This window comes from Staurois parvus, unplaced genomic scaffold, assembly GCF_062004578.1.
Source record: "Staurois parvus isolate SC_StPar_1 unplaced genomic scaffold, SC_StPar_1.0 ptg000243l, whole genome shotgun sequence".
Classification (NCBI taxonomy): Eukaryota; Metazoa; Chordata; class Amphibia; order Anura; family Ranidae; genus Staurois; species Staurois parvus.
The window spans coordinates 247,191-267,068 of record NW_028318039.1 but is presented as its reverse complement, the minus strand read 5'-3'; the positions used below and the strand labels follow the sequence as shown (position 1 = coordinate 267,068).

General features: G+C 44.6%; 2 protein-coding genes across 3 annotated transcripts in view; one reads left to right on the top strand and one right to left on the bottom strand.

The window, feature by feature from the left end:
* PIBF1 (progesterone immunomodulatory binding factor 1) overlaps positions 1–350 on the bottom strand; it is a 230,838-nt gene extending 230,488 nt beyond the window's left edge. The window contains exon 1 of one of the 2 annotated variants that reach the window (XM_089680363.1): positions 255–350. The gene's annotated coding sequence lies outside the window, so the exon portion shown is untranslated. The other variant, XM_089680364.1, reaches the window with a different exon arrangement.
* Positions 351–683: 333 nt separating this feature from the next.
* DIS3 (DIS3 exosome endoribonuclease and 3'-5' exoribonuclease) overlaps positions 684–19,878 on the top strand; it is a 118,002-nt gene continuing 98,807 nt past the window's right edge. The window contains exons 1-4 of the mRNA XM_089680362.1: positions 684–748; positions 6,200–6,285; positions 14,008–14,248; positions 18,110–18,267. Coding sequence (XP_089536488.1) covers positions 14,030–14,248; positions 18,110–18,267 — 377 coding nt within the window. The 5' untranslated portion in view covers positions 684–748; positions 6,200–6,285; positions 14,008–14,029. The remainder of the gene's footprint in view (positions 749–6,199; positions 6,286–14,007; positions 14,249–18,109; positions 18,268–19,878) is intronic.

Below are 19,878 nucleotides of genomic sequence, written 5' to 3'. Positions count from 1 at the left end.
TGCCCGGTATTGAAGTGGTTAAATACAGAAACAGGGTGAAGAGGGGACTTTGTAAAGCAGACTTGGCACAATGGAGGACATCTAGTGGTCCCCAGGTATGCTCAGTCAGTGGCTACCTGTGACATCACTCACCAGCACTTCTTATCAATGGTGTCAGTGACATTCGCTGTAAATGAATCGTCCTATAGCTATAGAAAGGAGGAAAGTGTAGTGGGTCGGTGACCACAGAAGGTTCCGTCCTCAGCAATACATACCCGGCTCCTTCCGTGCTCTTTGGCGCTGCTACAACCGCCTATACTACGGCTAACACACAGCTACTTCTACTGCGCATGCGTTGTCCTCAGCGGCCCTGCTCCACCCCTCTCCTCCCATTCCCCGCCCGTTCCTTATTACTCCTCCCCTCTGCTTTCACTCAAGGTATTAAATCATACCGTCATGTGATCATTTTAATTAAAAAAACAGCGATAGACTTTAGAGCCCTGAATGAAGGTTCTTCCATAGATGTTTATAAACCGCCACAAGAGTCTTCACTCTAGGAATGAAATGTAGTGTTGATTGGTTGTTTCAATCACGTGACATACCAATTCTTCCGAGTTTGCGGAGCACGCCTCGAATTGATACTAACTTTCCATAGGTTGGTGAGTTTCATGGTATTTCCGGTCACTCCACGTGAGTGCTGCGCATGTGCAGTCTGGTCAGTAAGGAGTAAACGTGAAGGAATCATTAGAAGGCTTGAGTGGAGGTGATTGTGAGTATCATGTACTATCTCTATAGGTTATAGAATGAACGGAATGTGGTGCAGATCTTGCTGTCAGCTGTGACTGATCTAGATATAACGCTTTTAGAAGCGTGTGTGAATGTGATCGTGTTATTGTACGACTGTCCACATGTCCTGTTATAGAAGACTGGGACAAAGGAAACGTGCTGTGTTGGGGCTCATTCACACAGGTGTGTGTATTTCCTGAATGAAACACTGGTCCTTGCTGGTACGGAAGATCCTGTGTACAATACGTGTCTAAAGTGCTTATGTGTGGATGTATTTACACGCGTACAATTCTTCTTCCAGAGCATGACTACACGTGTGTGTTTATGTATGTAGACTAGTGGTGGGCAACTTTCCTGATATGAAGGGCATCAAGTGCGTCACCAAAGGGACACGCATAAAATCCAGTCACTGTTCGTTGTCAGAGACAGTAGACACAGCAGGAAATAGTCAAAGACTATGGGCATAATACTGGAGATGGTCAGAGACTGTAAATTTGATACAAGAACTAATCAGACTATGGAAATGATCAGAGACTGTGTGCACGGTACAAAAGATGTTCAGAGACTGCGGGCACGGTACAAGAGATGGTCAGAGACTGCGGGCAGGGTACAGGAGATGGTCAGAGAGTGCGGGCACGGTACAAGAGATGGTCAGAGAGTGCAGGCACGGTACAAGAGATGATCAGAGAGCGCGGGCACGGTACAAGAGATGGTCGGAGACTGCTGGCACGGTACAAGAGATGGTCGGAGACTGGGGGCACGGTACAAGAGATGGTCGGAGACTGGGGGCACGGTACAAGAGATGGTCGGAAACTGGGGGCACGGTACAAGAGATGGTCGGAGACTGGGGGCACGGTACAAGAGTTGGTCGGAGACTGGGGGCACGGTACAAGAGTTGGTCGGAGACTGGGGGCACGGTACAAGAGATGGTCGGAGACTGGGGGCACGGTACAAGAGATGGTCGGAGACTGGGGGCACGGTACAAGAGATGGTCGGAGACTCGGGGCACGGTACAAGAGATGGTCGGAGACTGCGGGCACGGTACAAGAGATGGTCGGAGACTGGGGGCACGGTACAAGAGATGGTCGGAGACTGGGGGCACGGTACAAGAGATGGTCGGAGACTGGGGGCACGGTACAAGAGATGGTCGGAGACTGGGGGCACGGTACAAGAGATGGTCGGAGACTGCGGGCACGGTACCAAGAGATGGCCGGAGACTGCGGGCACGGTACAAGAGATGGTCGGAGACTGCGGGCACGGTACCAAGAGATGGCCGGAGACTGCGGGCACGGTACCAAGAGATGGCCGGAGACTGCGGGCACGGTACCAAGAGATGGCCGGAGACTGCGGGCACGGTACAAGAGATGGTCGGAGACTGCGGGCACGGTTCCAAGAGATGGCCGGAGACTGCGGGCACGGTACCAAGAGATGGCCGGAGACTGCGGGCACGGTACCAAGAGATGGCCGGAGACTGCGGGCAAGGTACCAAGAGATGGCCGGAGACTGCGGGCACGGTACAAGCGATGGCCAGAGAGTGCAGGCACAATACCAATAGATGGTTAGGAGTGCGGGCTTGGTACAACAGATGGTCAGAGGGTGCTGGCACGGTACCAAGAGATGGCCAGAGAGTGCGGGCACGGTACCAAGAGATGGCCAGAGAGTGCGGGCACGGTTCCAATAGATGGTTAGGGAGTGCGGACTCGGTACAATAGATGGTCAGAGGGTGCGGGCACGGTACCAAGAGATGGTTAGGGAGTGCGGGCACGGTACCAAGAGATGGTTAGGGAGTGCGGGCACGGTACCAAGGGATGGTTAGGGAGTGCGGGCACGGTACCAAGAGATGGTTAGAGATTGCAGGCTCGGTACAAGAGATGGTCTAAAAGTGCGGGTATGGTACCAAGAGAGTCATTGATTAGAGACACAGTTCAGGACACTGTTGGGTATCAGGGATGTGGATGCAACTATGTGTATGGGCTCATTGATTACTGTACTACAGTGCCCTGATGATCAGTGTACATGTCCCCTCCGCAGAAAGCCAATTACCGGCTCTCCTCTCGAGCTGTCAGCGTGACAGCTCGAGAGGTGAGAAATGCCGATAACCGACATTTCCCTGTTTATATGTGATCAGCTGTAATCGGACACAGCTGATCACATGACCGAGCTGACATCTTCGGCTCTTTCCTTGAACAGTGATCGGACACAGCGCACCGCCGATCGCTGCGCGCTCCCTGAGCCGCGCATGCACGGTGAGAATGGGAGGACATCATATGACGTCCTCCCAAAATGAGAGAACCACCTTGCGTCTGTCATATTACCATATGGCGGGCGGGAGGTGGTTAAAAAAATTTTTTACACTGTTTATTTTTATTTTAGTCATCTTTACTGCTATGACAAGAGAAGAACAACATCCCTTGTGATAACTGGGGCAGTGACAGATACTCATTATTGAGAGATCAGGCTACAGCCAAGATCCTTGTGTAACTTCTTCCACATGAGGATGTACAGGTATGTTTTAAACGGGGCCAGTTCACTGTCCCTCAGACCGTTGGAGGGCCGGACTATAGTTTAAAAAAAAAAACTATGAACAAATGCGGACACAGTACAGGAGATGACCAGAGACTGCAAACACTGTACAGGAGATGACCAGAGACTGCGGACACAGTACAGGAGATGACCAGAGACTGCGGACACAGTACAGGAGATGACCAGAGACTGCGGACACAGTACAGGAGATGACCAGAGACTGCGGACACAGTACAGGAGATGACCAGAGACTGCGGACACAGTACAGGAGATGACCAGAGACTGCGGACACAGTACAGGAGATGACCAGAGACTGCGGACACAGTACAGGAGATGACCAGAGACTGCGGACACAGTACAGGAGATGACCAGAGACTGCGGACACAGTACAGGAGATGACCAGAGACTGCGGACACAGTACAGGGGATGACCAGAGACTGCGGACACAGTACAGGAGATGACCAGAGACTGCGGACATACAACGGCAGCGGGAATACTGGGCCGGCTGCTCCATAAGACGCACAGACATTTCCCCCCAAGTGTGTCTTATGGAGCGAAATATACGGTAAATGCAGGACACCTTGTTGGGTCAGATCTGTGTATACTTCTCACACATCTGGGACCCCGGGCTGTCACCAGGAAATGAAGGTGCCTCCGGACTACACATCCAGGGAGGGAGCAATTCCACAGGAGGACCGACACACTCCTCATATTTGGAGTCCATCCTCGTTATCAGTATTCACCCAAAACTCTCTGTGCTCTGCTTCATACATGGGGGTTCAGTGTATATAGAATAGATGGGGGGGGAGGGGGGGGGTCAGTGTATATAGAACAGATGGGGTCATGGGGGGGTCAGTGTATATAGAATAGATGGGGGGTCAGTGTATATAGAATAGATGGGGGGGGAGTATATATAGAATAGATGAGGTCATGGGGGTCAGTGTACTTAGTATATACCCTGCCCCCCATGACCCCATCTATTCTATATACACTGACCCCCCCCCCCCATGGCCCTGTCTATTCTATATACACTGACCCCCCCCCCATCTATTCTATATACACTGACCCCCCATGACCCCATCTATTCTATATACACTGACCCCCCCTGACCCCATCTATTCTATATACACTGACCCCCCATGACCCCATCTATTCTGTATACACTGACCCCCCATGACCCCATCTATTCTATATACGCTGACCCCCCCATGACCCCATCTATTCTATATACGCTGACCCCATCTATTCTATATACACTGACCCCCTCTCCCCCCATCTATTCTATATACAGTACACTGACCTCCCCCATCTATTCTATATACACTGACCCCCCATGACCCCATCTATTCTATATACACTGACCACCCATGTATGAAGCAGAGCACAGAGAGTTTTGGGTGAATACTGATAACGAGGATGGACTCCATATATGAGGAGTGTGTTGGTCCTACTGTGGCATGCTCCCTCCCTGGATGTGTAGTTCGGAGTCGCCTTCATATCCTGGTGACAGCCCGGGGTCCCAGATGTGTGAGAAGTGCCGTTCTCCAGAATAACTTGTCCAATCCTCACCTCCCCCCTCCCAGGCTGGCAGACAACGTGTCACCCCGGGTGTAAATCCCGCTGTAAATCCCCGGCCATCCCCATCCTACCTTATCCGATCATCGCACACAAAGGAGCGGCGCTCTCCGGGCCCCATACACACACGTGAAATTTCCGCAGCTCGGAGAGGAGAGGGCGGAGAGACAGGACACTGCACGCCTCTGCACGACGGCTGCCCTCCCGATGATTTTAGGTTGCGACCTGCCAAACCCTAGTCCCTTGCCTCGCGGCAGATATGCCCCTGCCCTGCGGACCAGATAAATGTCCTCGGCGGGCCGCATGTGTCCCGCGGGCCGAAGTTTGAGGACCCCTGTTCTAAGGGCTGGAAGTTGTTAACCGCTTGCCAACTGCGCTATAGCCGAAAGAAGGCTACAGTGCGGTTTTCCAGTTCTGGGAGGGCATCCATGGATGTCCTCCCAGCAGCACGCATCCGGCGCTATCGGTGATCGCTGTGTCCTAAGGACACAGATTATCACATGACAAGGTAAAATGCCAATCACAGTGGCCTTTTACCACGTGATCAGCTGTGTCCTGTGACACAGCAGATCACAAAGCAAATACAGTTGCCGGTTATCAGTAGCACTTTCCTCAAGCTGTCAATGTGTGAGGAAAGTACTGCTGATAACCGGCATATGTGACAGAGGAGATCTGCACTGATCATCAGGGCACTGATCATCAGTGCCACTCATCAATGCTCATCATTGCTGCATATCAGTACATCATGAGCGCCTCCTCTATAATGCCCGCCAGTGCCACCTCATCATTGCTGCCTATCAGAGACCATCCGTGCAGCCTCATCAACGCACATCAGTGAAGGAGAAAATTACCTGTTTGCAAAATTTTATAATAGAAACAAAGAAAACCTTTTTTTTTTTTTCATTTTTTGCTCTTTTTTTTGTTTGTTGTGAAAGTTGTTCCCTCCTCATAGTCTTCTGGGACATGTGACAGGTCCCAGAAGACTACGGGACCATTCACAATGTGCAGCACTACTCGTGCATGCATAGTGAGCATCCGACTGTGAGGTCGCAAGCTGTCACAGCCGGCCCACAGTGAAGATGCCGGTGTCAGGAAAACAGGGCAGCCAGTGAAACGAGCTGCAGGAAGGACACCGCGATATCGAAGGACAGGTAAGTGTCCATTTTTTTTAAAGTCAGCAGCTACAGTTTTTGTAGTTTCTGACTTTTATCTTTTTTATTTTTACTGGAACTCAGCTTTAATCTTTAAATGGTGTTTTTTCGTATTTGTTTAAAGAGTGTATGTGTATTTGTTGTTGGTGACTATAGATAACTATTTCTTGTACAATCTTTTTCAGAAAGGCCTGAATACAAGTTATTTTTGCTCGTGTCAGTGTTTTTCATATTCTCCTGTAGAAGTCTGCTCAAATCTCTCATCCGTCAGGTCAGTAGGTCCATTACTACTAAATGTAGTAGTTTCACCAGATTTGTCATAGCTGTAAAGTGAAACTCCAGGATAAGCCTAACAAATCTTAAAAATGCTTTCTCCCCCCTTTTAACACATATCCTGACTAACCTGTATAATAAATGTATACACTTACACATATGTAATCTCCCCTGTGTTAGCCAGCGGCCACGCTTGACAACGGCTACTAAGCCCAGAGCTGTGATGTAACCCATAGACTTTAATGGCTCATCTGTCAGTTCTCCCTCCCCTCCTCTGCAGCTACCGCTGGCTGATACAGGGGAGCCAGTTCACGTTACCAGGGAGGAGCAGCCTGAAAATAGGAACGTTTATACATCTTACAAAGGTTAGTCGGAATAGATGTTAGAAGGAAGAAGGGAGCATTCCTAAGACTAGCTGGATTATTTTTCCAGAATTCCATTTTAAATTCTGTTTTGACATATTGGGGTTAATTTATTAAAACTGGAGAGTACAAAATCTGGTGCAGTTCTGCATAGAAACCATTTTGGCTTCCAGTTTGTTTGTTTTTATTTTTGTCAAATATTGAACAAGCTGAAGTTAGAAGCTGATTGCCTACCATGTACAGTTGCACCAGATTTTGCACTCCTCGAATTTTAGTAAATCAACCCCATTGAGTCCAATTCAGGACAACGTTGTCCTCCTCTTTCATTTTTCCAGTGTGATACACAGTTCTGAGTATTCTGAACAACACATTTCTTTCAAACAAATTCAAACCTTTCATGACTTCAAACCTGTCAGTGTTCGTTTCGAAAAAAATTTAACTCTGGTGTTAATACCTGTTTTTCCACACCTGTTTGTGTGTATGATGATAAATTAACCAATTCAATACCGGCCACTTTTACACCTTCCTGCCCAGGCCAGTTTTCAGGTTTCAGCGCTCTCACACTTTGAATGACAATTGCGCGGTCATGCAACATTGTACCCAAACTAAAATTTTATAATTTTCTTCACACAACTAGAGCTTTCTTTTGGTGGTATTTAATCACCACTGGGGTTTTTATTTTTTGCTAAATTAACAAAAAAAGACCAAAAATTTTGAAAAAAACACACGTTTTTCTTTGTTTCTGTTATAAAAGTTTGCAAATAAATAATTGTTCTTCATAAATTTAGGCCAAGATGTATTCTGCTACATGTCTTTGGTGAAAATAACCCAAATTAGGATGTATTTTTTAGTTTGTAGGAAAGTTATAGAGTTCACAAACTATGGTATAGATCTGAATATTGATCAAGCCTGAAGTACTGACAGCCAATCTAATTTCTTGAGGTCCAAGAATGTCAGAACAGTACAGATATCCCCCAAATGACCCCTTTTTGCAGAGTAGACAGTCCAACGTACTTCATAAGAGGCATGGCGAGTTTATGAAGTTTTTTTTTTTGTCATAATTTTTCGGAAAATAAAAAAATTATATAAATTAGTTTCACTATTTTTTTTTTTACATATTGTCACCAGTGCAGTACAGCGTCATCATATAACTGGCAAGGTGGTGATCAGGGACACTGACTGGTGACAGTATGAAAAAAAAAAAAAAATATATATATATATATTTTTTTTATTATTATTGTTTATTACATTTCTTTTCTTTTTTTAAGATTTTTTTTCCATATTTCACTATGACCAAAGTAGTACAATGTAGTACCATAGTAACATTGTACTACTTTGGGGAAGTGATCAGTATTTTTTTTTTTTTTTTTTACACAATTTGCTTATAGCAAAGAATTACTTTCTAGCTAGACACTAGTATACAATGGATGGCATGAATGAAGCCATCCATTGTCTACAACTGTCATGTGACCTGCTGTGATTGGTCACAACAGGTCACATGGTACCGGCAACGGGGGCCGATACTCAGATCTGTCATCGGTTGTGTCCGAGGTACACGGCCGGCGACAGATCGCGCCGCTGCACGGCTCTGCAGGAGCGCAATCTGCGCATGTGCGGGAGGACGCCATATGGCGTCCACCCCGAACCCTGATGACATTTGCCGGCCGCCATTCGGCCATAGGGCGGGCGGCAAATGGTTAATAGCATTTGTGTACAAAATCAATTTTTGGATGACAAAGATTTGAGAATGACACACATTTTAATTTACCTGCAAGGAAACACGTGCAGTCATCATTGCTTTGCACAAAAAGGGATTCACAGGCAAGGGTATTGCTGCTACTTAGATTGCACCTAAATCCACCATTTATCGGATTATAAAAAACTTCAAGGAGAGAGAGGTTCAGTTGTTGTGAAGAAGGCTTCAGGGCAGCCAAGAAAGTCCAGCATTTTCCAGGGCCATCTCCTAAAATTGAGTCAGCTGTGGGATCGGGCACCACCAGTGCAGAGCTTGCTCTGGAATGGCAGCAGACAGGTGCGAGTGCATCTGCATGCTCATTGAGGTGATGACTTTTGGAGGATTGCCTGGTGTCAAGAAGGGCAGCAAAGAAGCCACTTCTTCCCAAGAAAAACATTAGGGACAGACTAATATTCTGCAAAAGGTACAGGGATTGGACTGCTGAGGACTGAGGTAAAGTAATTTTCTCTGATGAATCCTCTTTCCGATTTGTTTGGGGCATCCAGAAAAACCTTGTCCAGAGATAGAAAAGGTGAGCACTACCATCAGTCCTGTGTTATGCCACCATTAAAGCATCCGGAGACCATTCATGTGTGGGGATGCCTCTCAGCCAAGGGAGTCGGATCACTCACAGTTTTGCCTAAGAACACAGCCATGAATAAAGAATGGTACAAAAATATCCTCCGAGAGGAACTTCTCCCAACCATCCAAGAACAGTGTGATGATGAACAATGCCTTTTTCCAGCATGATGGAGCCCCTTGCCATAATGCAAAAGTGATGACTTAGTGGCATGGGGAACAAAACATCACAATTTTGGGTCCATGGCCAGGAAACTCCTCAGTCCTTAACCACTTGCCTACCAGGCACTTATACCCCCTTATTTACCAGGCCAATTTTCAGCTTTCAGCGCTGCCGCACTTTGATTGACAATTGCGCGGTCATGCAACATTGTACCCATATGAAATTTTGATCATTTTTTTCTCACAAATAGAGTTTTCTTTTGGTGGTATTTAATCGCCACTGGGCGCTTTACTTTTTGCGCTATAAATAAAAAAAGTGCAAAAAATTTGAAAAAAAAAAAAAGTTTTTTTGTTTCTTTTATAAAATTTTTCAAACAGGTATTTTTTCTCCTTCACTGATGTGCGTTGATGAGGCAGCACTGATGGGCACTGATAGGCGGCACTGATGGGCACTGATAGGCAGCACTAAAGGGCACTGATAGGCAGTACTAATGAGGTGGCACGGATAGGCGGCACTGATAGACAGCACTAATTAGGGGTCACGGATAGGTGGCACTAATATGCAGCACTGATAGGCGGCACTGATAGGTGACACTGATTATGGGTACTGATAGACGGCACTGACTGGCATCACTGCTGGGCACTGACTGGCACAACCCCTGGGCACTGACTGGCAGCACTGCTGGACTGCACTGGTGGGTGGCACTGGTGGGTGGGCACAGGTGGGTGGCACTGGTGGGCACGGGTGGGTGGGCACAGGTGGGTGGCACTTCTGGGCACAGGTAGGTGGCACTTCTGGGCACAGGTAGGTGGCACTTCTGGGCACAGGTAGGTGGCACTGCTGGGCACAGGTGGGTGCACTGCTGGGCACGGGTGGGCGGAGCTAGTGGGCGCACTGCTGGGCGGAACTTGCGGGTGGCACTGCTGGGCACCGATCATCAGGGCACTGATCATCAGTGCCGATCCCCACTCTGACATCTGCCGGTTCTCGGCAGTACTTTCCTCACGATCTGACAGCGTGAGGAAAGTGCAGCCGAGAACCGGCACTTGCATTTCCCTCTGATCAGCGTGTCATTGGACACCGCTGATCAGGTGGTAAAAGGCCGCTGTGATTGGCCTTTTACCACATCACGTGATCAGCTGTGTCCGTAGGACACAGCGATCACGGAGATCGCCGGGTGCCCCCTGGGGCGCGCAGGAGAGCGCGTTCTGGGAGGACGTCATATGACGTCCACCCAGAACTGGCCGGCCGCAGTGCAACCGTCATTCGACTATCTGCGGTCGGCAGGTAGTTAATCCCATTGAGAACTTGTGATCATTCCTCAAGAGGCGGATGAACAAAAAAAATCCCCACAAATTCTGACAAACTCCAGGCATTGATTATGCAAGAATGGGCTGCCATGAGTCAGGATGTGGCCCCGAAGATGATTGACAGTATGCCAGGGCGAATTGCAGAGGTCTTGAAAACGAAGGGTAAACACTGCAAATTTTGACTTTTTGCATAAACTTAATGTAATTGTCAATAAAAGCCGTTGACACTTATGAAATGCTTGTAATTCTACTTTAGCATATTATAGTAACGTCTAACAAAAAAATCTAAAAACCCTAAAGCAGCAGACTTTGTGAAAATTATTATTTGTGTCATTCTCAAAACTTTTGGCCAGGGCTGTAGGTCACCTGGTTTATTCAAGGAGAAGGTGTCCGAGGGTATCCCTTGTGGCTTCCCGGGGTCAGTGTTCGTGGAGTGAGGCATATGCATTTTTTACATTAGGGCTAGTTATTTGTGCAAGTAGTTTTATGATGTATATGTAAACATGATTAATAGTGTGTAAAGATATAGAGCTATATGTACAGTAGGGAAAGTTGTGATGTAAGATGATGTATTGAGATTAGGGGTATGTTATTATAAATTTGTGTTTTAGATACTTAGATACTTTAGATACTAAACAGGGTTTTGGCACATTTTTTTATCGGTAAAGTTCGGCCGATTTTCCCGGCAATGATGGGCAAATTGACCGATGGTTTTACCGATAAAAAATCTGCGTATGAGCCGTGACCTGCAAGAAGAAGAACAAGACAAAGAAGAAGAAAAGATTAATAAGATTTCCAGGCCGCTATTATATTTGACATGAAAAAGTATTGTGTTTGCAACAATGTATCTATTTGTATCCGAATAAAAAGATCTGTACGCGAAATGGATACAAATGGATACATTGTTGCAACCGCAATTCTTTTTCATGTCAAATATAATAGCGGAGCTCTCTGCAAGAGACAGAAGTAATTAAATGCCGGCTGTAGACGGGATGAAAATCGGCCGATTTTTAAAAAAATTTTTTTTTTTAATTTTACCCTTGTTGGTAACGTCGGCTTATTGAACGACCAATTTTTTTAAATTTATTTATTTATTTTTAAAACAACCGGTTTTTGACCCGTCTATGGCCTGCATTAGTGCAGGGCTCGAAAAATCCCAGGCACCGGGTCACCATGGTGATTAGAAATTGCATCTTGGCGCCTGGGTTTATGCACTGCCTCCCGTAGACTTCAATTCAAAATCGCCTCCCATAGGCTTCAATGCAAATTTACCTCCCGTAGGCTTCAATGCAAAATTGCCTCCCGTAGGCTTCAATGCAAAATCGCCTCCCGTAGGCTTCAATGCAAAATCGCCTCCCGTAGGCTTCAATGCAAAATCGCCTCCCGTAGGCTTCAATGCAAAATCGCCTCCCGTAGCCTTCAATGCAAAATCGCCTCCCGTAGGCTTCAATGCAAAATCGCCTCCCGTAGGCTTCAATGCAAAATCGCCTCCCTTAGGCTTCAATGCAAAATCGCCTCCCGTAGGCTTCAATGCAAAATCGCCTCCCGTAGGCTTCAATGCAAAATCGGCTTCCGTAGCCTTCAATGCAAAATCTCCTCCCGTAGCCTTCAATGCAAAAACTCCTGTCAATAGCAATCCTATGTGAACACTTTTCTATACATGCTACTCTACCACTTGCGAGTCTGGAACACACTGTTACAAATTCGCACATGACCCTTTTTTGTAATGGCACTCAATACGCATGGATCGCATTTGTGTGAAACATCTCAATAGGAACACATAACATCTAGTCTGTCACACAAATTTTGTGAGTTTGAAAACACATCCAGAATTGTATTTGTGTGAACCAGGGCAGCTCTATTCACACCTGGGCGTTTTGGCATCGCGGAAGAATTGCTGCAGTCGCAAAACGCAGGTTTAGGTGCCATTATTTTAAATGGCACCTAAAGCGTGGTGCGGTTTTGCTGTGATGGTCATGCTGCAAATCACATCACATGAAGCTTGTCTCTTGCTCAGAGTTGCTTTGCCCTGGGCGCTGACAGTCCACACTATGCTAAAAAAAAAAAAAAAAAAAACTGCCTCCTAACTTTTTAAGCTGGCTCCTAGATTCAAAGCAAATTTCTCAAGCCCTGAATTTCTATACATATGTCGGAGAGATTTGCAATGTATGCATATAAAGATCTAGGAGCACAATGAATACCAGTCGTGGAGTGTAATTCACTTTGGTTAAAACTTTGCGGTAGATGCTTCTAGCCTTTTAATATGTCTTTTTGTATTGATGGTTGAAGTTTGCCTTATCCAAGACTTGAGGGCTCTTAACTCCTTCTTGCTGGTCCAAAAGCTGTAGATGGAATTGACTCGCCTGTAATTGCATCGCTGCAGCAATGGGTATTTCTAGCATTGATCGAGAATGCTTACTTACTTGTCCCTATTTTCCCTCTGCATCAACAGTTCCTGCAGTTTGCGGTGGACCAGCAGCACTTCAGTTTGTGGCTCTTTCTTTTTGGCTTGTCCACAGCCCCCCTTATTTTGATGCAGGTGGGAATCCCTGGAATACTAGGAAAAGCTTGGTGGATGTGTGAAAGGGACATCTATCTGCCTAGGGGTCTGGGTTTGTGCTTTTCCCACTTCCTGAGATAGTGATGAAGTGATTGGGGGTATCTCTAATTGATTGGAGCTTTTACCATCTTTTCCCTTACCAGTATGGAAGAGAAATATCTGGGTTTCCCAGGTTCACCCTATACATGTAATTTTATAGAATGATATAAATGAGGGCAGGTTGATTTCTTCCTTTTGAGATGTCCATGTGACCACCTGTGCACCATCAGATTGCTCACACCATTATCTGTCGGGACATGCAATTCTGTGTTGAACATCATTGTTTTTAGGACTGCTCTGGTATATTTAGCTGTTCAATGGATGTTCTAGATCGCCTTTGTTTCATGCCCCCGAGGAAGATCTTAAATTGGAATGATCGAAACACACCAGGGTTCTCGGGGAATGTTGTGTTGCTTTAACTCTCTAAGGAACTATATCACTAAAATAGCATATCAGAGTTATCAATGTGATTTTAGTATGTAATGAATCTTTCAATGTGTTTTGGTATAATAAAGCATATATGAATGTTTATATAATTACTTGTGAATTGTTTTATCAGCTGCATCAAAGTCTCAAAATTTAATATTGGGGACGAGCAGCTAGATACACTACCCTCTCATGTGCTGTCAGAGGGTAAATTCATTAAAGCATTGATCCCACCTACTGATGTCAACATCTCTAGGCTTTGTAGGAGGGAGAGGGGTTACCCTCCCGACTGCTGTACCAGAAGTAATGAGAGTAATGGACTGTTGCTGTCAAGTGATTACATATAATTCACTAAAAAAAGATATTTACTTTGCGGTTTCTTGTATGTTGTATGCAGAGCCATGGCGAAATTGGGAAAGGAACATTTAATTGTTTTACTTATCCTTTCCTTCTATATGTATGTCTGAAAGATATAACGTTTGCCATATATACCTTTCTTCTAATGTCTAACTGCATTGTATGTTCTTTTATAAATATCTTTTGCAGCTAAAGAAGAAATAAAAGGAAAATGTTGAAATCAAAGACCTTTGTGAAGAAGACACGCTCAGGTGCAATTTTAAAAATTGTCAGAGAACATTACTTGAGGGACGATATTACCTGTGGTTTCCAGGGCTGTGAGGAGTGCAAACAGGAGAACCCGGTCCTCTGTCAGGAATCCCATATGCAAAGTTCTCTTTGTCAACATCCCCACTACATTTTGCCTGACACTAATGTGTTGCTTCACCAGGTATGACATTTGTTTAAATAAAATGGGCAATGTTAACCAATGCAAGGTACCTACTGGTGCTCTCAGTTGGTAGTTTTGTATTTGACTTCTGTAAGTGAAATATTGCTGCTCTTGGTGACGTCATGATATTTCGGTTGTCACTAGGAATGGTGGGAACAGGTTGAGATTTTCATGCATGCTCTGTCCCATTGTTATAGTGGAACTTTACGCTTAAAACCCAGGCTTGTACTTTTTACTGTATTTCACTTTTTTTTCCAAATTATTCTTTATTGAAAACTTTTCAGGTTGCCATCCACCACAATATGTAAAATAAGTGTTGTCCAATATATTATGAAACAGAAATGTATAATAGTAGGTTCAGTTATACGTAATGGAACACAGGCTTTAAGGTCTCGGTAGGTCTGTATATATACCCATGTTATTGCTGTGTATGGACTTAGTGTGTTAACATAGCATGTTTTAAAATAGTACTATCAGTGTGGTGACAAATCAATGAAGTCTTACCAACATATCAGGATTACAGAATAACACTTGAAAAACAAAGCGTCGAAAAGTAATGTAATACAATTCAGGATTTCTATGTGCTATTACCTTCCAACTTAAATAACCATCTGATCAGAGTTATAATATAAACTTGGTTTATTTCAGGTTTCTGTATGCTGCCCAAGGTTCCCATTGTGTGTAAAACAAGTGATATTAACCATCTTTATGGGTCATAAACTGTTCGAATTTATGAACTTCCTCCAGTCGTTTAATAACCTTGTCTATTCCAGGAGACACATTTGACTTGCATTTACGTTTGACTACAAATATAGGCCGTGAAACGTGCATAGCTATGCACGTTTCACGTAAGCACGTAAGCTAAGTGCCGGCAAGAAGTGGTCCATATTGGTACTTAAAATTGCTTGTTCAAAGTTGTTCTTACTTAGTATGCCGGTGGTTGTGGAGAGCAAACAAAAATGGACTTATGAAGATGATGGCATGCCCATAGCATATGAGACAGTGTGCCTACCATTCCAGATCTCCGCCAGCACTCGTTAGAGCCTTGCGGTGTGAATTTAGCTGGTATAAATGAAGTAAGATACCACCTGACGTGTATTTTTTGCACTAATTCCCAGTATGAAGCTAAAGTAGTGTAAATTTGGTTGTATTTCATGGCTTTTTGCCACTGTTTCTCACTAAATGAGCTTGCTAGTTCTCCTTCCTATTTGAGTAATTGGGGTGGTTTTGTGAAAATGTTTTTCTTGTTGTAGGAGTTTGTAAAACAGAGATTCCCTTTCGATTAGCCTGCATGTTGCGCCAGAACGCCTAATCCTGGTGTGGAACTGTTTTTGGTGTAAGAGGGTATCGTTTAAGGAAAAAGACTATTCTATGTGTGAATAAATCTGTATTGGGCAGAGAATACACGTTGAGGAGAAAATTAAAGAGGATGAATTTGCCATGTTCATAAAGGTTAGAGAGTATAGTAATTCCTTTCTGGTCCAGTGGGATGTGTTGAGATCTGGTAAGAATATTTTAGGAGATAAGGGGGTAGGGATTTCCGTTTCATGTATGTCTAATGTGCAGGTAGTGCAGAAACATTTAGAAGTGGCAGGTAGTAGGGAAAGTAAGGGTGATATCCAAGTATTGAATGGAGTTTTGAGACCATGGATAAGGAAATTGAGACTGTAGCTTAAGTTTGGTGGCTTCATCTATGGATATCCCTAGTATATTAGTTTTTACAACATTAATTTTATAGAAAGATATTTTATTAAACTGAGCACTTCATGTATGGAAGGGAGATGGGTTTGGGTTAGAGAGGGATAGAATGCCATCATCGGCAAAAAGGGAGATAGTGGGCTTGGTCTCGGAAAGGATGCCCTTGATGTTTGGGTGTGATCTTATTTTTTCAGCAAGGGGCTCCATAAGTAAGGCAAAAATCTGGGGTGATAGTGGGCATCCTTGTCTGGTGCTGTTGGTAATTGAAAAGCTATCTAAAAACATACTTTCTGTGTACACAAAAGCCGAAGGATTGGTACATAAAGCTAGTATAGCTGAACAAATGTCTCCTTTCATGCCAAATTTATGCAAAACTTGTGTCAGGTAACCCCAGTGTATCCTATCAAAGACTTTTTTTGTGTCTAGTGATCGGAGCAGAGATGGGGTTCCTGAGGACACCGTAGGATACAGTAGGTTGAGAATTCTATGTGTAGCGTCAGGAGCTTGTTGACCTGGAATCAAGCCAACTTGATCTTGTTATATCAGCTCCCAGGTGGCCCCAGAGACTGGCTGACTGTTTTACACTTATCCTCGTTTTGTAAAAATTTATATTCCACTTCTCAAATTCATCGTCCGCTTACTGAGTTTGAGCGGTTGTGTTCCCTTTCTGAACCTTCGAGACATGTCCTGGCTTCCCTTTATAGGATACTACATGCAGCAATCCGCTCTGAACTTCCGCCCTTCACCAGGGCATGGTCACGGGATATTGGCAAAGATATATCTGATGAGGAATGGTTTATATCGTTCCACTTCACCCATAAATCCTCTATATCTTGCTACTCTCAGGAAAAGAATTTTAAGCTCCTCTCCAGATGGTATAGGGATCCCTATTCCCTTCACAAGATGTTCCCTTCTACACCTAATCTTTGCTGGTGTTGTAATACGGCTGTGGGTACTCCAGTTCCATATTTGGTGGGATTGTGATAAAAATCGACCCTTCTGGTGATACATTTTTGACGTTTGTAATAAATCTATGGTAAGTCCTTGACTTCATCCCCGGAGATTGCCCTTCTCTCTCTTACCTGGCTCACTGACGGCCCAGAAGAAATGTTTATCACATTTCTTCCTGTCTGCGGCACGCCAATTGATACTGCTTTTCTGGAAATCAGCCACCCCCCCTCCCTACCATTGTGGGGTTCTGCTGTTAATGATATGAGAATGGAAGAGATGTTGGCATTTGCCAATGATACCTATGAAAAACATTTATTATGGTCGGTCTGGCTCCATTTTTCCCTCTCCTCGACCCTTCAGGAGTTGTGTGCTCCTACTATGCCTCCTTAGACTTAGCCCGTTCGGTCGGGTAGACCCACGGTGGTCTGTGTCATATCAGTGTACTTGCTTTCAATCTGTATGTTTGGGAATGCAACTCTGGGCCCCTTTGGAGTGGGGCCATTCTGGTTCCGCCCCTTGTCAGTCCCTGCTCCTGACTCTCTCTTCTATCTTCCCTCTCTTTCTATGTTCACTTCTTATTTTTCTCCCGTTTTATTTATTTTTTTCTCTCTCCTCTGTGATGTTTTATTTGATGAACTTTACATGAACATGTATTGATGTTCTTCATGCCTTTTTTATGGGACAGTTCTTTCAAATATATGTCTCTGTTATATACCTGTTATTTATCAAGATTTTTATAATTTCATATTTATGATTTGGCTACTGATACTTGCTGACTGCAGTTCTGTTTGGCTCATCTCATGCTTGAGCCTGCTGATTGTCCGTATGTATGTGTAATCGCTGGTCCTTTTTTTTTTTTAAAGTGCGATTTGCAAGATATTTGACCCAGATGTCTATGCAAATCACACCAAAAGTGGTGCATGTACTACTTTAGAAATCGGTGCGGCTCCGACAAAGTCGCAGCCCATTGATATGACGCTGTAATTGCAGACAATAGGGTGTGACTTGGCATGCGATTTGCTAGTCGCATGGAATGCAAATAAAATGTCAAGTCGCGCCCAGTGTGACCGGGGTCTTACAGTTTTTTTTTTTCTGTAACATATATTTTATGTTTTCAGATTGCACAAAGTAACTGGATACTATGAAATTGTTTACACTTGCTTGTCATAGTTTGAAGCATATTTTTTAATTCATTGTATATTTTTTGTTTAGATTGATATCCTTGAAGACCCAGTTATTCAGAATGTGATCTTACTGCAGACCGTACTCCAGGAAGTCAGGCGCCGAAGTGCCCCAGTTTACAAAAGAGTCCGGGATCTTACTAGTAACCCTGAGAAGTACTTCTACACGTTCTCCAATGAGTACCATCGGTAACAGATTTCCTTTTTCCACAAAACAACAACTATAGCAGATGACTGTCCAGATATTAAAGCATACATTTAGCTATAAAAAAACCTTTTAGAGAGCTAACTTACTAACATTTGCTAAGAAATAACTTTAGAGAGCTAACTTGTGATGTCCCATGTCATGCAGGCAGCTGGATCCTGTTCAAATCTTTTCTGAATGGATGCCCCATTCACTTCCTTTCTCTTAACTTCTGGGCCTACATGGGGTGGTAAATGGCTTCGGGTGTTCTGTGATTCTGTGAAAATGTTCCCGACAAAGAAGTGCCCCCTCCTCTTCCAATAAGAAATGTTCTTTCAAAGTTTTCACTGCCTGTAACACAATCTGTGAATGGGGAAGAGAATACCGTGACATATCAGACTTCCACCCCCCCCCTCTTCCCATTAACGAATTGATTTCTGGGCAGCGAAAGCAATAAAATAACTTTTCTCAATGGCAGAGGAGGGGGCGGGTCCTCATCAGGAACTTTTTCACAGCAACTTTGCAGAAGACATGCTTCATAGAGGCAACTTGGCTCACAAGAGAGATTCTTTTTCAGGTTTAGTCAGTGAAATATTTGATTCTTTTAGAATTTCATTCTCTCAGTCATGCTCTTGTTTGAATATGTCAAAAACTTTACTGTTACATTGTCATGAATATCAATCAATATAACATTAATCACAGCAGCGCTCCACACTTTTAAAAGTTCATAGTCTTCCACCAATCGGTGATGAAAAGTGCAGCAAATCCCAAACAGTCAGTGAGATGTTTTCCTCTGGGTCAAATAGCTCACAGCTTTATTCCTCCACCTTTAACCTCTTACCTACCGCGCTATAGCCGAAAGATGGCTACAGCGCAGTTGTCTAGTTCTGGGACGACGTCCATGGACGTCGTTCCAGAACATGCCCCCTGCATGACCCCAGCGGTGCACACTCTGCGCTGACTGTTATCACTGTGTCCTACGGACACAGCTGATCACATGATACAGTGAACGGCCAATCACAGCGGCCTTTTACCACGTGATCAGCTGTGTCCAATGACACAGCAGATCACCGGGTAAGTACAGTTGTCGGTTATTGGCTGCACTTTCCTCCCACTGTCACAGCGTGAGGAAAGTACTGCGATAACCGGCAATTGTCAGAGAAGTGATCGTCACTGATGATCAGTGCCCAGCAGTGCTGCCCACCTGTACTCATCAGTGCCACCCACCTGTGCTGTGCAGTGTCACTCGCCTGTGCCGTGCAGTTGCGCCCATCAGTTGTCACCTCATCAGTGCTGCCTATCAGTGCCCATCAGTGCTGCCTCATCAATGCACATCTGTGAAGGAGAAAAATTACCTGTTTACAAACTTTTATAATAGAAACAAAGAAAAACTTTTTTTTTTTCAAATTTTTTGATCTTTTTTTGTTTATAGCGCAAAAAATAAAACACCCAGTGGTGATTAAATACCACCAAAAGAAAGCTCTATATGTGTGAAAAAAAGTAAACATTCCATATGGGTGCAATGTTGCATGACCGCTCAATTGGCAAATCAAAGTGCGACAGTGCTGAAAGCTGAAAATTGGCCTGGGCACAAAGGGGGTATAAGTGCCCAGTTG